Below are 20893 nucleotides of genomic sequence, written 5' to 3' on the forward strand. Positions count from 1 at the left end.
AAAATCAGATTGTGTAAAATCAGATTGCGACGCTATCATCAAAAGAAATTATCGTTGAAACACACTTGTCTCCATCTAATGTAAAATTGATTTAAAACTCTTTTGTGAGTAAATATCCTCCACTTAGTGTTTCGGTGTGAATCAGCAGAGTGGAAAAATCAAAAGTAAATTTAAAAGTGCTTCCTTTGAAGATGAAGGGGATAAAATATTATCATAAATAGAAATCGCAACCTGCAATTAAATTGAATTTTTCTTAAAATTGTTTGGTTCCAATCGAAAACAAATTAGATTTGAACAAACGGTGTTATGCCACAGCCTTTCACAAATTGCTCACCACATGAAAGACATAACATTTAAGACAATACAAAAAAAACAAAATCCAGCATTTTCCGTTTAACATTTTTGGAGAGCTCTATAAGAAAGATAATAGTTTTTTTAATTAGTAAATTCAATTAAAGAATAACAATGGAAGTTCAAAAATGCAAAAAGCAATATGCACTGATTTCAGCAGAGACTTGATCGCCAAACATTCAATTACTTGAAATTGTAATAAAAGCCATAAAACAGTTCGATTTAAACAAGGGTCCAACAAAACCTGATCCGCAAAACACAAAATAACACCGTAAGTTGTAAGAAAAACTACCTTATCAGAAAAATTAGAGTTGAAACTTTTTCAAAAGGTATTTATCTTGAAGTCAGTCAAAATTGCGGCATGAACCGAAAACATCCCTCTTTTCTTTGCTCTTCCATTTTGCTTAGCAGTTCCACTTAATCACATCGTTTTCACGTGCGCCATCTTGTTTCAAACTCACTCCAGAAAATTTGTTTAATTAAAAAAGACACTGCTCAAATACTCTTCTTCGCGTCGTAAAAATACAACGCCACAATTCAATTCATTTTCTTTGAATTAAAAAACTCAGCGCCACCTCTGGGCAATTTAAGTCGCCGGTCTGATCAGAGCTGTCGTGGGTCGCTCATCTCAACCTGGACGCGTAAATAAAGGCTGATTGAGTAGCGCATGAGTCGAAACATTTTAAATGTTTAAGTGTACCCGCTTGAGCTAATCCATCCACACATTCCATGATGTTGAAGGCAGCCGACCCGTCCAGACCAGAGAGTGGCTCATCCATGAACAGAATGAGGGGGGCTTTCAACAACTCCATCGCAATACTCAAACGACGTCTCTGACCTAAATTATTATCAACATCAGCTATTTTCATCAGATGATTGCTTTCCTTTCTCACGTTGCGCGAAGGAAAAAAATAATTGCTCAAACTCTGAAAATTGAACTGAGTTTGGGAAAAATTTACACAGATCGCGAACATAAAGTCTGGCATTGGGTTGATTAATTATGTTTTCCTTTCCCGAAAAATCTTGCATTTTGATCAATTTCTCTTGAATCAAATCAAGTCACATCCTAATAATATGCTGCGTTAAGAAGATAAATGATCTATCACCTATGTTCATCAAATTATTGCTTTCCTTTCTCACATTGCGCGAAGGAAATAAATAGCTTGCCACTCAATACGAAACTCAATACGAAAAGCTGAGCTGAGTTTAGAAAAAAAATCTCTGTTCATATATTGTTATTTATTTTAAACTGGTCATTCATTATTATTTTACAAAAACTTTATACAAAAATTTATACAACGTACACACAAAATTGTATCCAAAACAATTTATGAATTCCAGGTAGTCCCAATTATTTTTCCGTGTGTTTAATTTACATAACTCTTGATCTTTGAATAGCAAACAGGAAGTCTTAAAGATCATTTATAACTCGATACACGTCGGTATCATACGTGTCCTTTAATAACCAAGAACTTTCGATGACTGGCCAGTCCAATTGGCCGAAACAAATCATTCATCCAGGTTTAGACTTATTACGAAAAGATCACGCTTGACCAAAAGTGGTACGAAAGATCGTACTCGATTCAAATAGCAGTCCATTAAAAGACTTTAGCCCGAGTCAAGTTTATTATTGAAAAGAGTCTCGCCCAACTCATAAAAAAAAATTGTGTTTGGGTTCAATTGGATATGAAAAGACCTTAGCCTAAATTTATCTAGGATGTTGACCGTTTATTTCTGATCAATATTGACACAATGTTCTCTAAATAATTGTGCGGTGTTCCACCTTCAGTTAATATTAATTGTGTAGTGTTGGTTGTGCTATGGTCGGACGTCAGAGAATCAAACTAATCAGCTTGCTTCACTGACGCCAGTGTTCGTGGTGGTTCAAAAAAGACCCTTCAGTTATAGTTACTTTGGCACGATATGCCTGGGCTATCCTTTGCCCACTGTTGTTCTTTGTCAACAGTTGAAACTTTCGTGAGATTTGCTTCACAAATCTTCCTTTGCTACCGTGAAAAAGTAATCCATTTCCTAACCATTGAATTACTAAAATCAACATTTATGACTAGCTGTTTTCAAAAATACAGTTTTTAGCACGTGCCTCCTTGTACACTGGGGCTTCATTTTTGAGCACCAACAATAAGAAACATTGTAGTCGATCTATCGTTGTTGAAGTCTGTTCGGAGTCGCTGTTGGTCGTCTTGTCGTGTTCTTTTTTGCTAGGTTGCTGCTTTTGATGTAGTCGAAATTGATATTCTTGCATCAGCTGCTGATGATTCCGTTGAAAATGTTGTTTTGGGTTGTGTCTTGAATAAAACGCTGATCTTGAATCTATTGACTCGTCCATATCTACAATTATGTCTGAAATGACTTTACCTCTGCTGAAAAATTTCCTGATGACCTGTTTGTTCTTGTCGTGAAATTTTTGTTAATGTCTTCCGTCTGTATCGTCTGTAGATCGTTGCTGTGTACTGGTTGTCAATGTGCTGCTTGTAGTGTTATATGAAATTGTATGCATGATAGTTGAATTGCTTCTGCGCTTATTCCGTTTGATTGTGTACAGTTGTAGTTCCTTGAAAGTTGCTGGTTGACAAATCGATGCTCCCTGTGTTCCTTACCCTACCTAAACCTACCATTACTTTTACTATTGCCTGCCTATTACCTCATTTCCCTTAACTAGAGTTCGTCTAAATACCAAATGTTTCATAATACTTTTTTTCTCTGGTGCTTGGTTTTACTTATGCTGTTTAATGTCATCTGCCCATTCAAAATACTGTTATCCTGTCGGTTCAACTCTCTGCTGTCTTGCAATAAGCTGAATAATTGTAATTTTGAATTCCAAAACCTACCTAATGTCTATCCAGTATTTGTCTTCCTGGTAAACCTAGTTACTTAAATTTTCCATTTGAAGTATTTTCTAAGGTACCATAAGTTTTGCTAATTTGAGAATCCTGGTGAGTTCCTTATTGAAATCCCTAATTTGACCTGAATTGTACCTAAAAGTCACTTTGAATTCGTAACTCATTGATATGAACTTTAAAGTTTTCATTTTTCACATTACCTTAAGCCCAAAACTGATATCAAGTTTGTGTTTCAGATTGTTATTAAATGATTGTTCCCCATTTAATATTGATAACTTTTATTTTGATTTGTCTTTGATCAAACTAAAATTAATAGCTGGTTTAACAAAATCCCCTCTTGATGTTTCAACCAAGCAAGAGTTTACTAATTAAACTATTATCCTTGCCTTTATTTACTTTTTGTACCCTACCTACTGGCCCAATATTCCTTGGTGTGTTGTTTTCTAGTATACATACCATGTCCCCTAATTCTATCCCTTCTACTCTTGAATGCCATTTTTGACGTTGTCTGAGCGTTGACAGATATTACTTTCAAAACGTGTCCAAAATTCTTTAATGATACTGTTGACATTGTTCCACAGTTTTCCTGTTCCTCTGTGTTTGCTGCAGATTGTAGAATCTGATGGCAGTCCTGTTGTCACTCCTGTCAAAACATGTCCCGGCGTTAGGTTTTCGACATCGCGTATGTCACTGCTGACTGATGTTGGAGGTCGGAAGTTGATTAGAGCTTCGATTTGGCGAATAAGGGTTGAGAAACTATCTTCCTGGAGTTTCTTAGATCTGATGATATTGAAGAACAGACATTTGCTCATCCCAATTAGGCGCTCCCATGTTCCACCAAAATGTTGTGTTCCTGGCGGAATAATTTTCCATGCAATATTTTTCGACTCTTGTATTTCTCTATCCCTGTACTTGTGAAGCTGCTTTCCTCGAAGGTCTTTGCTGCACTGGTCAAATATAAGAGGTTGTTATTGTGAATTCTTTCCGGTAGCCCCGTCGACTGATGAATAGCTGCAATGCCATTATTGATTATTCCTTTTGCATGTTTTTGGTTTCTTCGATATGAATGGCTCGTATCGTCAGGCAGGTGAACAAGCAACAGTAAGCTTTTATTGCTTTATTTATCTGGCTGTAGATTACGAAAGGCCCTGAAAAGTCTTCCCCAGTTTCCTTGAAGGCTATTGGTTTGACTGAGAATCGGTAACTCGGAAGATCTGACATTTGAGGCTGGCTGCTGTGTTTTTTTTGTCGTCTGCATTCGTAGCATCTAATTGAGATCTTCTTCAGTACTGTTTTGCCTTGGAGAACCCAATAATTCAACTGAATGCTGTGCGTTTGCTGTTCATCTTCATCATGACCATTGACGCTGTGCTGCAATTCCAGAAAAAGAAGTATAATCCTGTTCCTTCTGTCTAAGATTATTGGTTTTTTTCGTTGCCGTTGAAGATGGTGCGTTGACTAGTCCGCTGTTTGGTCGAATGGTACCTGATAATTCATTGAATGTTTGATCCAATGGCTGTCGTTGTGTTCCCTGAAATTTCTGTTCTGCGCTGTTCAAGGAAACATTTTCATGTTCTTGCTCTTCTGTTTTCCAGTTGTCGCTAGAAGATAGAAGAAACTGTGGTACCTCTTATCAAAGAGATTTTTCTGTCATCTCTGTTCCTCGTTCCTTGATCTTCTGGGTTGTCCTTGGTGTTGACGTAGCTCCACTGATTGGTGCTTGTGAGATCCCTTAATTCGGCATTTCGATTTTTGATGTACCCAAGTGCTGTGCCATCTAACAACCTGTTTAACCTTACGTACCTAACAGTTCCGTTTACTGTACCCAATTCATGATGTCTTTTCTAATGTCTGCACTGATGGCTTTGTGTTCTTGCAGTAGAATCTTGGCTCGGATGAGGAAAGGAAACATGATCCCCAAAAGATTGTAGAAATTTGACACAAAAGACAGAAACTTGCGTTGTGTCCTGTCCCCGTTTTCCTGTCCAGAGTCCGTTTGTTTTTTGCTATGAACTTTATTTTGTCTTCAATCAAACTCCAGTGAACTCCAAGTTCTCTTTGATGAAACCTTTTACTAAAGAGATCTTCGACTGGTTTCCAAAAATCGTGTTGCATCTGCTGACAAAACTCTCGGCTGTTGCTGCACCATTTTGTCTTGTCAGCTTGAATGTACTTTTTTTCAGAATAATTATGACATCCTTGGAGGTAGTGAAAGATATGACGGCGTCGCAAAAAAACTGCAACCATGTAATTCATGTAGAAAGTCCGCTGAATGATCTCCAGAGAATTTGGGTGATCTTCGAATTCGATTTGGCTATCTGTTGCAAAACAAAATTTGCGTAAGCTGGTAAGTCCCTGGCTCCAAAGATTTGTCTTTTTGGTATTGGTACACATCTAATTCTGGGCTGTTTTGTTACCTCCACATGAATTGCAGATAACGTCGGTCTTGTGTCCGTACATCAATTTGCATAAATATCGCTTCGATGTCTCCCTGGACGGCAAGGGCTCCCTGTCGGAAATGTAGCCAGATTTCAAGCATATTCCTGAGGAGGTCGGGTCCAGCTAAGAGTTTATCATTGAGGCGTCTTCCGCTTTGTGGTGCTTTGGCATTGCAGATTCTCCATATCTTGTCGGTTTTTGGGCTGACAAGTCCATAGTGTGGTATGTACCATCCTTTATCCTTCTATTGATGAAAAGTACTTTTTTAATTAGCGTTTATCGAGGTCTGCTTGAATGCCCTCATTGTTTTTTTGTACTGCTCAGGTTTCTTTTGTCATCTGTTGACAAGATGATTCAGATGAGTCAAGGCTTGCGACCAGCTGTCTGGTAAACTTGTGTTGTCTTTCCAAAGAAGCCAGTTTCAAACATCCATCTGTTTGTCTCACGCATGTTGTCTTAACTATCTTGTTGGCCAACAAAAATTCTGGATCATTTGACTTGCTTTTGGATTCTAATGGCATTGTCTCTGCTTTCCACCATTGAGAAACTTCTTTGTTCAGATCATTGTCTTCTTCGAAGCAATTGCTGCAAAATAAATCAGTTTGAATGTTGTGTTTCACTGTCATACAATACTATAGGAGAAACAGAAATAGTCTAACTAAGTTTGAAAAGACTTGCGCTTGGTTCTGACGATGATCCTTGTTCCAATTTGATTGGTGAGATTAGGTTGAGATTGTCTTGTCCAATCAATACTGTGACTTGGAGATTATCCTGAATTGACACATTGACATGTCTAAGATGGTCATACTTCCTGGCAATGTCTGCCGGGTGATCCATCAATTTTCGCAAATTGACGTTTTCCACAACTCAAAATTGTTTGAGGTTGTAGCGTTCGTCGTCTTCCAAACTCGAAATTTCTGTTGTTGTTGTGTAACTTGTTTTTGTGTCCGTTCCATTGGCTCCTTCCAAGACAAGTTGCTGACGTGTTTCTTTCTTAAGGTGTAGTTTATGAGCTGTCTTCGAGAGAAGTATTATCAATCTATTTTCTGTGTCGATGAACGCGTATGTCCGAATTTTATTCTCGTTCTTATGTTAAATAACTGGCATGACATAGAGCAGATTTGTTGTTTTTTGTTGCTGTTGTCGTGTTCTTTGTTGTGGTTGTATCTTTGTTTTTGATGACAGCAAATGAGTTTCCATTTCTTCCTGAACTGCTCAATTGGCAGTTTGTTAGGGCAAATGGTGTCCCTGTTCGTCCGTACCTGCTGTTGGCACCGTGAAGAATAGTGTTGTGTCGTTGTTAACATCCTTGCTCCCTGCAATTAGAGTTTAAAGGACAGTAGCTGGCTTGATGGTTGGCTCCCAAACAATTTCTGCAAAGGTTTGATAAACGGTTTGAAGTCTTTCATCAGCTCTCTTCGCTTTATACGTTGGGCAATGGAATAATTGATGGTTACCGTCGTTGAAAACTTAAGGCAGAGGCTGGTTGTTGTTGTTGTTGTTGCTTCCTCTTGTGGCTTGAGACATTTGAGTTGTGCTCCACTTGTTGCACTGGTTCTTGTTGTTGTTGTCGCTAAAGTTGTTTTTGTTCTGTGATGATTGTTGTTGTTGCTGTGGTTCTCTGTTTGGATTAGTTGGTTGTTGATAAAATTGTCGGTTTTCATCTGAGTTGAAGTTTCGTTGATGTGTCTCATGCGCTGCGCTAAGGCTAGTGCCGCTTCGTCCTTGATACGTTGACTGTTTATGTGCTTCAGCTGTTTCTTCAATCCATTGATTGAAGTCTGCAGGTGTCGGCTGTTGAACTCGTCGTCGTAAAACAAACTGATTCCGTTTGAATTCTTTGCTGTACGGCAGTTTGTTGGTTGCATGCTTCAAGATTGTCGTGCTGTTGAGATCGGCTTCGAAAATCAGTTCTTGCAGTGTCCTTGAAATGGTGTTTATGAAATTGGCGAAATTTACAATTTTCCAAGGAAGAGATGTCGTTGGTGACCTTTAGTTGATGAGTTTCTCCAGCAAGTAGCTGATGATTGTGTTTGGTTTCCCAAAACGCTGTTTCAACCCGTTCATTGCATCTTTGTACAGGTGTTTGTGGCAGGCGAATCCTTCAATTGATCTTTTGGCTTTCCCAATCACAAGTTCTGCTGCTGGGCGATCTTTTCTCCGTCACTGAGATGAGTGTCTCCAATCAAGAAACTGAAACGGCTGTACCAATCTGCCAATTTCCTCGGGTCACCGATGAACTGCTGATGATCCATCTTTGGAAGAGCTTAGCTTCATCGTATGGTGTGTAGAAAAGAACTGGTTGTGGAAACGTTGTTGACAATTGCTGTGACTGTATTGTTGGCTGATTGTGTGTCCCCCCTTCCAGTTACTCTGTTCTGCTGGTCGTTCAGGCTGCTTGAGTAAGCCAATCTATCAAACCCAAAGATGTTGAGGTTATTGCTTTCCGTTAATTGATGTTTGGTTTTGTCCTCTTGTGTTGATATCGTTGTTGAATGTTGAGTTATCCGCTGTCGAATTGGCTGCTACTGTTGTTTCGCTGTTGTCTTTTGTGTTGAAGTTTGTAGTGGTGTTTACCTGTGAAGGGTGATTTTGAATTTTAAATTTCATGTCGTGGATGTTGTTCCACAAGCCAGTGATTTTTCCGATGTACTCTTTATTTTGATCTTCTTCAAGCCGTGAAATCAACTCGTAACAAGTTTCCGCGAGCTCTAAAAATGTTTCCGCCGCCTTTCCATGAATATTATTGCTGCATTTTTGTTCCCACTGTCCATCAATTCGCACATGGTTTGCAGGTTTTTCGCAATTTTATCCCTATCACCCTGATTTTAGCTTTCAAAACGGGTGGTTGCATAGTTCTGTTCGGCATTGCTGTCAGGTGGTTTGTATTCTGCTTTGCGTTTTGTGTTGTTGAAATGTTGACTGTGCTGGGGGCTCTTTATTGTCCGGTTGGGGGTCTTGGTCTTTGGGGTTGATTCGTGGTCTTGTTTTTGCTTTTGTCCTTCCCTTTGCCATGAGGTTGCTTGTTCGAGCTAGGTTAGGGGGTCATCAGAAAAAACTGTGAGGTGTTCCGCCTTCAGTTTATATTGAATGTGTAGTATTGGGGTTGCTGTGACTTGACGTCAGAGAATCAAACTAATCAGCGTTAGTGGTGTTTCAAAAAAGCCTTGAGTTATAGTTACTTTGGCACGATATGCCTGGGCTAACCTTTGCCCACTGTTTGTCCTTGTCAACAGTTAAACATTTTGTGAGATTTGCTTCAAAAACCTTCTTCTGCTACCGTGAAAAGTACTCCATTTCCTAATCATTGAATTATATCTCTATACTCAACATCTATAACTTGGTGTTTTCAAAGTTACAGTTTTTAGCACGTGTTGCCTGATACAAATGATTTTTGTTTTTTTTGAGAAGTCAAGGTCTAAGACCAGGAGATTTCAAAATCTTTCAAGTTAACATTAGGCATTTCTTCTTGGGCTTTGTGAGACCCAAACCGACTAACACCGAATGAATTGCTCTCGCACGACGGGCGAGGCTTAGAAAGAGATATAGGCTAGAAAAACTTTAATGAAGGAAAAATTTCTGACTAGGGAGGGGTTGGCAATTGAAATTACTCAGAAAAATAAAAAAGTCAGAGCGTGAAAAATTGACTCGAGAATTGGAGTCAAAAGAATGTTCTAGAAGAAAACGTCGAACAAAAGTTTTTTCGTTGAAAAAGACACAGACACGTTTACAATAATTGCTGATCCAATTTGCTTCAATTTTGAACCGTAAAATTGATTCGATTTTTTTTTCAAAGCTAAATTATTCTAAAACTGTTTTTCTGTGTGTCAAAATTTATCAAGATCTTAGCAACTTTTGCCAAAAAAATTTCTTGCCATGTCTTGATAAGATCTTGTCAAAATCTTACCAAGCTGATCCAAGAAACTTTTGCCTGTAAACATCTTGGTAAGATGTTTAAGTTTTGCAAGAATTATCAAGATCTTGCATGACTTAGCAATGTGTATCAAGTTTCGTGTCACTGGATTCAAACAAACCACTCGTCACTAAAATGAGATTTTGTTGATTTACTAACCAGTTGAAAGTCCTCTAAAAACAGCGCCGCCAATTCTAGTTCCAGCGCATGAGTCCATGCCACTCTCGTGCATCAGTTTCTCCACTTTGGCCTTCCTCTTGTCCTTGGGCAACTTGGGCATTGAGAGGGCAGATGCAAACATCAATGTCTCTCTCACTGTGAACACTTCGTAGAACTGGTCATCCACACTCACGTACGAAGAGATAAATCGGAATTGCTATCAACAAACGCATTACAGACTAACGTAGTGATAATTGCTCTCAGACGACCAGCCAGGGGACTTCTGTCAACCAAAACAAATTCTGGACCATGGTATAGTAAATTGGCACTGAAACCTGATGTTTCCATTTCTGTATTATATTATGGCCATATCCCGATCATACATCATGCCACCCAGGTTGAGGTGCCAGACCGAAAGTCGATATGTCCAGACCGTCCCAGACGGAAAGTGTCTATGTCCAGACCCTCCCAGACGGAAAGTGGGACCTCAACCTGGGCAGCTTCTTGTGTAAATTATGGTGAAAGTCAAATACTAAAAATTAGAGTAGAAAAACAGAGTAAAATCAAAGAGTAAGGGCTGTTAATGTCTGAAAGAACACTGGTCAGTGTTCTAAAAAACTGGGCATAACAGTTTTTAGACTTATCCATGCATTAACAGCATAATTTATTCAAATGTTAAATGAACAGCCAGCATTGAAAAAATAATACCTGGAGATAATAGGTTTTTTAACTGACAAAAATTTAATTTTTGTGAAATTTTTGGTTATTAATCTCATTCTTAATGTTGATATCTCATTCAGCAATGCATCTTGCAAACTGAATGATTAATTGAGATATGAACATAACTGCGTTTTGACCCAAACATTCGGGTTTGCACTTACACTCTTTTCCCTACTATTTAAGAGTGGAAAAGGCTTTACACCCTTAATCTCGCTTAATAACGGTGGACTAGGGGTGGACACCTCGGCCCGGGTGCTCTAACAAACCCACACAATCGAGATTAAAATTTATAGATAGAACTACGGCAACCCTTCCAATGAATGTTATTTCTATCTGGAAAGGAAAACATTTTGTTTGGTTTTTGGCTGTTGCTTTCTAAGGTGCTCATGCAAGCAGCCTTGTAGCTGAACCACAAATCATGACCATAGGGATTGACTGAGATAACTTCAAGCCAAGTTTTGTTTTCATGCATTTCCTTAGCTTTTTAAGCGCGTTTTTAACGTTTTTACGCACCGTAATATTACAAACATTGTTTCAAACAAAACATTGATATTTTTCAATGGGCCTTTAATGAAAAATATTACACCAAGTTTTCTACACACTATATAAAGATCAGGTTTTGAAAACGCTACCTTATTACAAACTTTCAAGAAATTCCTGCTTATTTTTACAACTGAACTTACCGCAACATTAATGCGAAAATTAGCAGAAAACTTAATGGGACGCCACCGAAGCTTTACCTAAAACTTTTTTTAAAACATATCGATTACACCTAAAATAATTTTTTGCTGCGAAATGCAATCGTTTAGTCAGTTCAAGATTTTGCTTAAACTCTTTATGTTAAGTGACACCCGGGTAAAATTAACTGACTAACGTCCAAAAATGTGCTCTTGAAAGACTAGTTGAAGCTCGACTCTATTGCAACCTGCTTCAGTCCGGGGAAGGGATTAAAATTACTATGAGGGCTTCAAATGACGTCAATAGAGGTTATTGTATATTATTATAACCATAACCACAAATAAAATTTAAAGTTAAAAAATTTTGGTTTTAGTTTAGTGTGGTGAGGTAGGCGGGGGACGTAGGCAGGAGTTTTGGCGTCCTGGGTGGCAAGGTAAGTGAGCCGAGTAGGCGGAGGTAGGTAGTTGCCCCCACTGGTGGCATGTCCGTAGGGGGGATAAATAGGTAAGGGGAGGGAGTTGGTAGACAGGGAAGATGTGGGAGGTTGCTAGGGTGTCTGTAGCTTAAATATGAAGGAGGGTTTCAAAAATGGGATCCAAAATCTCAAAAAACTTCTTCACCTTGAATATCGCCACCTGTTCCTAATTACTATGCGCTACAAACTAACCTACTCTTAAAGTAAATGCTCCCAAAAGGAAGTCATCTTTCTAAAACAGAGGTAAATTTTCGAAAAGAAAGAAGTCAAAAGTCAAGTCATGAACAAACTTGCTTCAGCTAAAGAAAATTTGTAGCATACCAATACTCCTCGTCGAATCGAAAAACAGTAATTTGCTTTACAATAATTGCTTCAAACTTTGTTCGAAAGCAAGTAAAAATCGTGTAAAACCGAGCTGATTAAACTATTGCAGGTAACAAAATTTCAGTTGAGATAGGACGGGTTTGAAACAATATGATGTGAACCCTTAATAATTCAACAAAAACTTCTTTCTGCTGTCGTTGCAGAAGTTTTGGGACGTCTTTTCTTTCTTTGTGTTAATGCAATGGTATAATTGAGATCAAAAACTAGTGTTGATCCACTTTTTCTTCTATCTGTTTTGACAACGTCAGATGATTTTCTTTGCTTTTTTGCTTTTGTTTGGCATCACAGTCATACGATCTACCGTTGTTCCAAGAAACTAGAGTAGGGTTAGGAATTAAATTTATGAGGAATGCTACAAAAATTTTATATTTTTGTACACAAGTACGTTACAAAAATGTTACAACAAAGGTAACTTTTTTAACTTGAACTCGTGTTCAGGTAAAAATGAGGTAAAGCTAATCTAACTTCACCTTGAAGTATATTTACATTCAATTCTTTTGTGTAGGAGATAACGAGATTTTAAACTGAAAAAGAAGATCATAAAACGAATGAACATGATGTGCCAACACACGTTTTCTTGTTTGTCAATTTAGTCGACATATAGTCAATAATTTTGTCCCTTTTGTCTCATATTTGATCACTCTTTTTATCCTTTTTCTGATAAACTTCTGAAAACCATCATTTGTATCACATTTCACTAGTCAAACACTCTGTATGAATAAGTTCCAAATTCACTTCCTTTTTTGATCAATTGTCTGCTCAGTTCGCGGAACAAACCACGTGAAAAAGTCAATGAGTTCTTTCACGTCATTCATTGAGTGAAACTCATTTAATATTCATCAAAAAAATACTTCCGGATTTGAAATTAGGACTTCTTATCGTGAATATATAACTGAGAGAGACGGAAAAATAGATCTAAGAATTAAGTGCAGTTTTTGAACATTTATAAATTATTTACTCTTTTCTCTCAGAGCCATTGTGGCTTAAAATGGCAACCGAAGTAATCAATAATAATGTCTTTGTCTTAAAAGCACTGCCAAAAAAACCGCCTAGATCCCATGCAAATCATCAGACAAGTTTCTGGTGAGTTTTGGCTATTTTTATTTTAATGCGCTCGATGTGAAAATAAAGGATAAAGTATATGTATATGTTGTACCTTTTTATCCCTGGGCTTTCCATTGATTAGAATCTCTCCTGTGATCTCGGCTTTCTTCACCCGATCAGCCAGCACATCTAACAAAGTTGTCTTTCCACTGCCAGAAGGACCCATCAGGGCCATTATTTCACCCTGTTACAAATTTAAAACATGTTACTTTGAAGTAAAATAAATTGGGTGTTGATTTAAATTTGTTTTATTGAATCTACTTAAAGTCTAATTTTCTATTGTTAATTAAAAATTTTCTGTCGTTAAGCACTTGATTAAAATTCTTTGATTTTGCTTCATTTTTATCAACCGGTTGTGAAAGTAAGTTGTGAATGATCAATTCCACAAGCGAAACATTCTCTTTTACTGTTGATTTTATTACGCATTTCATTTTTTTTTTCATTTGGGTCACTCAATTCGATGGTAATTTTTAGCAATTTATATGAGAGTTTTCGATCGAAAATTTTCCGGTACTGATAAATGATACAAGTGGTAATAAGTGGTAATTTGTGTAAACCTCGTATCTATTTTTATTCGAATTAACTTTTTCTCTTATCCTCCTGGGACTATTTGGGATCAATAGGTTCCTTTGTCGCTAAACTTATTTTAAAGTATTATATTAAGCATAATCAAGTGTTATATTAACTTGTTCATATTAACTTGTTGCATTCGACCAATCAAATTTGCAATATAATCAAATGCGACGACTTAGGAATGGCAAAAATACAGCTGTTTTGTAAATTGAACTTCCTGTCTCAACGCTTGTTTAGTGTTGCTATTGGATGCTTATGCGCATCTACCTTTAAAAATGAAGAGAAAAACAATGTCACTAATCTCAATAACTGTCAATTACTTGACTAAAAAGACCTTGCTCGACTATTAAGTACTATGAAAAGACTCTGCTCGACAAATGAAAAGAACTTGACTCGACAATTTTGGCTTCCCCCACTTTTGGCATATCCCCTTCCCCTACTTAGGTGACACTATTAATTTTAGCTAGTAAATGCTCATAAATGTAAAGTACATTAAGCTACTCTAATAGTCATTTTCTGAGCGAGGTAAGTCCTAAAAACAATTAAACTAAATGCAGAACAAATGACGTCTTGCGCACAAATTTTAAAAGGTCGCAAGAAACATCAATAGACGACCAATTAAAAAAACATAGCAGGACAAGTACTGAAAAACAATTCAAAAAATTGTACTATTCACAACTGGACAATCATTTACTCCACTTTAAAATGCAAATGAGAGCTGTCACTAACGAGATTAAGCAATAAAACAATACAAGAAAAACAACATAGCTGGCAGATTGCCAGAAAATAGCCGCAAGAAGCAATAGCCATGAACTGAAATGATTTGACTTAATGGAGACCTTTTTAGCGACCAATGAGACCTGTCAATAATGAGGCTAGAAGCCAAGACGCCAAAGTTGGAAAGAAAAATTCGCAAAACTTTGAAATTCGATAATTATCATTGAAAACAATTAGTGTTAAAGTTATAGAAATCACAAGCTTTCAACAAAAAACAATTTAACCGTTAAATTTAACCCCTATTAGCAGCATCAGATAACTGTCCCTATTGTGCTTAAATGATAAGACATCAATTAGTGCAGTAAATACTTGCAGAGCTCAAAATTTCAACCAACATTTTTGAGAAAAAGTAGTGCCAATGTCATGAAAACCCATAGCTGTTAACCCGAACCATTACCATTCATTAGGTTCTTTTTTGCCTTCCTAGCAACCAATAAGACACTTTTGTGCGGTCACTGATGACACTAAGTCATAAGACAACAGATAATTTTAAAAAAGAGGGCAAAATCTAAAGTTCACTAGTAGTTTATGACAACAAATATTGGCAAAGTCATAAAAATTTTTAGCTGCCCCTTAATGAATTCAAGCAAAGGCAAATAGGCAGGATCAGAAAACATATATACCGTCTTAAATGCACTGAAGGAGAGAAGAAACTCTGAAAACAGAAGTCATATTGACGCACCTGAAAAAAATCTATCTCAAAAACACCCAAATTGTTCAAACATCAAATTCTCACTCCACTTTAAAGGTATTTTGAAAAAAGTCACGCCTCAAACCAACTCGATTTTTCGATCCATTTACTTTTTCAGTGTTACCAAAGTCACCACTTTAATCTGACTTCTCACTGACGCGAACAATCCGAAAAAAGCGTGAACAGATCTTATAAAAAGACAGCGCACCAATACAATTCAAATTATTTGAATTGTAAAAAAAGTCGATATTCCCAATAATAGCCGCTATCGCTTCGCGGCTATTAAAAAAACGATGCAGAAAAAAAACAATATCACCCATCTTAACTCATGGCTAAAAGACATTACTCGACTATTAAGTACTATAAAAAGACTATCCACAACAAATAAAAAAAAATTGGCTCGATAATGTTGGCTTGAGACTTTTCCAACGACTTTTCATAAGTCGAGGTTATAAGACTTTTTGGGGTCATAAAACTGGGAACAGATTCCGGTAAAAGAAAAAAAATTGAATTTTCTCGCTTGCCTTTGAGATGAATCCATTGACATTAGTGAGCAGTTGTTTCCTCTCTTTCTTGCACATTTTTCCCGCCTTCACATACATATTGATATCCTTCCAAGCAAGCGAGGCTCCTTCGACCCGTTGTGTGTAAATTATGGAGGGTGCTTAAAACAAACAAACAAACAACTCAATCTACACATCAGTCAGAGTAATCACAGGCGAGATTGATTAATCAATCTCCGCTTGCGATTAATAGTTACCTCTGGCATGCTCTGTTGATTTCATTTATAGAATTTGAATTGTTGATTTCTGATTACTTATTTGTCTATCCAAATTTGCATAGACAAATAAGTAATCAGAAATCAACAATTTAAATTCTATAAATTAAATCGACAAAGCATGCTAGAGGTAACTATTAATATATTACTATTAACAAAACTAATAAAATTTTGCCAAACTGAAAAAAATCAGGATTCGACAAGTTCAACTCGATCATAAAGCTCTTGAAGTTAAAGTGCAAATAGTGGCTTCAAATGGTGGATACAAGATCCAGTTGAACATATTTCAGGCTAAACTCCCTCTTCATATTGAAGCAAAAAGCATTGATTGTTTTTCGTTAATCGCGAACTTTCCCGTTTCAAAATTTCTTGCAAAATTATTTGGTGGAGACAAGAATTTGGATCTTTTGTAACTCAATTCTCGTTGAATATCGTACTTTGGTGGTAAGAAATTTTCGTCCATGTTTTACAAACGTTTGTTGTGAAAATGGCGAATTGGTGTTGCGGGACTCTGCTAAATCGTCTCTGAAACTTTTGGCTTGCAATTTTCTTCATTTTTTTCTTCGCCAGAGTTATGGTTACGTGGCGTTGGTCGCTTCTGTATTGTAGTCAGATTCCTGTTCATAAAAATTTTTGACGAGCAGGTGGTAACTACACACTTCAAAAATAAAAACAGAATCGGGGGTAGTTTTGTTTTTCTCACACAAAAGTTTTCATCAATCAAATATGTCCGACCCTGCTTTTTGATTTTATGAAACTAAATCTCATTTTTCATTGTAAACTGAAATAGAGACTGCAAAAAATCAAGTGAGAAAGTGGCGTTCTTGCAAGTTAATTGCGTTTCTTATTTATGATTGCATTGAGCAACTGTGTTATGAAATTATTTCTGCTACTATGCCAATTTTTATCATTTTTGGCTAATATTCACGTTAGCCAGTTTCCCGGACACCGCAAAAACTTTTAATCTTAGATAAATTTTCACCAAGCTGAAATAATTTTGGATTCTGCAAGCTCAACTTGATCATAAGGCTCTTGAATTTACAATGCAAACACTGGCTTAAAACGATGAACGCAAGGTCATCAATGAACGTCAGGTTGAGCAAGTTTCACGCTTCACTGAACTGACTGTTTTTTACCGGAATAATTTCAGCTCTCTGAGTGGAATCTAAAGAAAAACCTATACCATTATTTTTCAAATCGAAAACAAATTTCTGAAAATGAATTATTTATATTATAGTTCATTTATTTTTGTAATCATCTATTTATATTAAAAATTCACGTTTTGATATAAAACGCTTAAAAAATCTTAAAATTCTGATTTCATATAAAACCCCTGTACTGATCCTAAAATCTAATCTTTTTAAATCAAACTCGCGCTTATGTTTACTTTCAATCTTGCGGAAGATAAAAACCACAATGAAACCAAAAATAGCTCATATAAAATTGTATTGAAACTTGTGTCTGTTTACACCCCCATCCAATGAAATGGTTTTACCCTCTTGAGATAATGAGAAATTTGAATTTGAGGTAGAATGAGAAATTTGAATTCTTTTGAATTGCGGTCTGGTGTCTTTGAAATAACCAAATGCCTTCTATATGAAAATCTATATGCTATATGAAAATCTATAAACCTTCAAGGAAACGACAGTCAATTATATGCTTCTCAAAGTTGTTTTTGAACTGTTTCAATCTCTTCCATTGTTAAAAACTGTGCCGATTAGTATGATAAAGCAACTATTTAGGTACTTATGCAACTATTCAAGAGGAGTTGACGTTAACCAAAACTAAAATGCAGGAAGGAACCTCACTATAAAGTCTAATTTAATGACATTTTTCATTATATTTTTTAACAAAAGTATTCAGTTTCAAAGTAGAACAATTTTACAAATAATTCTAAAACTGTTCTACTTTGAAACTGATTAATTTTTTGAAAAAAAAATAGTAAAAATGGCGTATAATTAGATTTTATAAGTTTCTCAACTGCGTATTGGTTTCGCTTAAATTCAAACGGAAAGATCAATTTTGCTTTTGATGCACAAAAGTAGACGAAAGAAAAATTAATTTGTGCAAATATTATAATGGGGTGAACAGACGTGCGGAGGGGAGTTGGGGTGGGAGCATAGGCAAAACAGAATAGCTTTTTAAATGCTGAGCTGGTTTTCATAATAATTTTTTTAAAAAATTTGCAACAATACTATTTTTCTGCGCTACTGTAAATTGCAATTGTACTGTAAGAACTTAATTCTTCACTTGTCAAGATACAAAATTTGATTCACGACGCGCTAAATAAAATTCACATGATTAGAGCTATGATAAAATGCCGTTACAAAGCCAGCAATTCCTCAGAACCTCAGAATGCGTTCTTACGGGGAGCCTTAATGCTCAATAAATGTTTGTGGACATCCAAAAAATTTCTGAAAGAGTTCTGAAATATGATAAATTATGCCGTTTCAACTATTTCTTTGAAATAAAGAGAAAAGTTTTAAATTTAGTTTAAGGTAAGCCGTGAAACAAAAATAATTTTTGACGCAAAATTTTGTTACAGATGATAATGCAAAAAATGCCATTATTTATGAAAAAATTTAGAGAATTTTTTGGCTAAAAAGGGTGCATGGAGTTGTTGACAATTTGATTTTTTTTCTGTGGAGGCCTTGTGAACACTAATTTTCCCGTTAAATTAAATTGAGGGCAATCTATCAGACAGTTTTTTAGCCTGACACGTGCTTTATTGCAATCGCCCCAAAAACTGGATCCTAAAAGACATGGGTATTTTAGTTTAATCAGAATATTTTGCTGCAAATTGAAATAGGATTTTGAGCAGTCAGTTTTCTACAACGCGTAGCGTTTCACGGCGCATTTTTTCTCATTAAAAAACTTGGTGCAATAAAAAACCCCGCAATTTATGCTTCCATGTATTTAAATGGAAGTAAATTTTATTTAACTTTATTAAGAAATTAAAATTTATTTCATAAGAGAGTTATGTCTCAAAATTGGATCAATGAAGAAAATTGAGGAACCAAATTTTAATATATTTGAAGCAAATAAATTTAGTAGTAATTGAAGGTACTATTTGCAACGTAACAATAAGGAGAATGCTTAGGACTCAGTCTCAGTTTTCCGTCTAATGTCAGAAATTACCTGTCAAGCCAAAAAAATTAATTCATGACGTTCTAATTAATAAAGTTTACATAATCAGAGCTATGATGCACTACCGATGCCAGTCAGTATTTCCTGAGAATCTCAAATTGTTTTTTACGTGGAGCCATCAGGATCAATCTGTAACAGTGGGCATCCAAATAATTTTCTGAACAAGCTGCAAAAAGAGGTGTTGCCTTCCTAAAAATCTGATAAATTAATTCGTTTCAACTATTTCAAAAGATACAAAAAGAAATGTTTATAAATTATTTAGTGTGCTCTTGGCACGAAAAAATTTGACTAAACCAAATTTTTGCTTTAGACTTTGATCTGCAATTATTTTTTGAAAATGTAGAGGAAATTATTCTCACTAAAGAAAGTGTCGAGTTGTAGAAAATGTAAGTTTTTGTCTGTGGAGGCCTTGTGAAGACTAATTTGTCTTTGAAACTAATTTGAGGTTATTCAATCGCAAAATTATTTTAAGTTGACAAATGCTTTATTGCAATCACCACAAATAAGTGGATAGTAAAGACTATGGGATTTTTAGGTTATTTTGATTACATAAAAAATTGTTTGAGTTTGCTAAATGTTTATATAAGATTATGAGTATTGAATTTTCTACGAAGTGCAGCGTTTCATGGCGCATTGTTTTGCGCTCTAAAAATTGGGTGCTATAAAAAACCTCGAAGTTTATGTTTCCATATGTTTCAATGAAACTGAATCATGTTTAATTTTATTACGAAAGGAATTTTTCTCATCATAACGTTTCATCTCAAGATTGGATCCTAATTAACCAAAACAAAAAATTGAGAAATCAAATTTTAGTATATTTGAAGCAGTTAGCTCTAATAATAATTGAAGGTACAATTTGCAGCGTAAAATTAAGGTGACTGCTTAGGTCTCGGTCTCGGATTTCCGTCTTATGTCAGAACTTAGATTTCTACCTGTCAAGACAAAAAATTTATTTTATGACGTGCTAAATGATGAAATTTACATAATCAGAGCTATGATACAGTACCGATGCCAGTCAATATTTCCTGAGAATCTCAAAGTGCATTTTTACGTGGAGCCCTCAGGCTCAATCTGAATATTGGGCATCTGAATAAATCTCTGAAAAAGCTGCAAAAAGAAGAGTTGATTTCCTAAAAATGTAATAAATTAATTCTTTTCAACTATTTCAAATGATATAAAAAAATAAAATGTTTATATCTAATTTAGTGTGCTCTTGGGATAAAAAAAATTTGACTCAGCCAAGTATTTGCTTTAGATTTTGATGCGAAGAACTGCAATTAGTTTTTGAAAGTTTACAGGAAATTTTGACTACCAAACAAGGTATGGAGTTGTTGACAACTTTAGTTTTTGTCTGTGGAGGCCTTGCAAAGACTAATTTGTCCGTGAAACTAAGTTGAGGACATTCAATCACAAAGTTATCTTATGTTCGTAAATGCTTCATTGCAATCACCTCAAATGAGAGGATCGTTAAAACCATGAGAATTTTATGTTATTTTGACCACTTGAAAAACTGTTTGTTTTTGTTGCATTTTGTTATAAGATATTGTGTAGCCAATTTTCTAAGACGTGTAGCGGTTCAATGCGTATTTTGTGCGCACTAATAAATTTGGTTCACTAAAAAACCTCGAAATATATGTTTCCATGTATTTCAATGAAACTGAATCTTGTTTTAATTTATTAGGAAAGTAATTTTTTTTTCGTAAGAAAGACTCATCTTTATTGGATCTTAAATAGCCAATAAAGAAAATTGAGGAATCAAATTTTAGTATATTTGAAGCAGTTAACTTCTACTTTTAATTGAAGTTACTTTTTGTGACGGGTTAAGATAATGTGAATGCGTTAG

At 35.8% G+C, this 20893-nt stretch overlaps 1 protein-coding gene across 2 annotated transcripts in view; it reads right to left on the reverse strand.

Moving 5' to 3' along the window:
- Positions 1 to 20893, reverse strand: part of LOC142340196 (uncharacterized) — a 104292-nt gene that overhangs the window by 60980 nt on the left and 22419 nt on the right. For both annotated transcript variants that reach the window (XM_075390704.1, XM_075390705.1), the window contains 4 exons: positions 15650 to 15789; positions 13137 to 13268; positions 9724 to 9940; positions 1052 to 1189 (listed from right to left, as the gene is read on the reverse strand). In XM_075390704.1, the coding sequence (XP_075246819.1) occupies positions 1052 to 1189; positions 9724 to 9940; positions 13137 to 13268; positions 15650 to 15789 (627 nt within the window). The remainder of the gene's footprint in view (positions 1 to 1051; positions 1190 to 9723; positions 9941 to 13136; positions 13269 to 15649; positions 15790 to 20893) is intronic.

Source organism: Convolutriloba macropyga, chromosome 5 (genome assembly GCF_964194025.1).
Source record: "Convolutriloba macropyga chromosome 5, txConMacr16.3, whole genome shotgun sequence".
Lineage (NCBI taxonomy): Eukaryota > Metazoa > Xenacoelomorpha > Acoela > Convolutidae > Convolutriloba > Convolutriloba macropyga.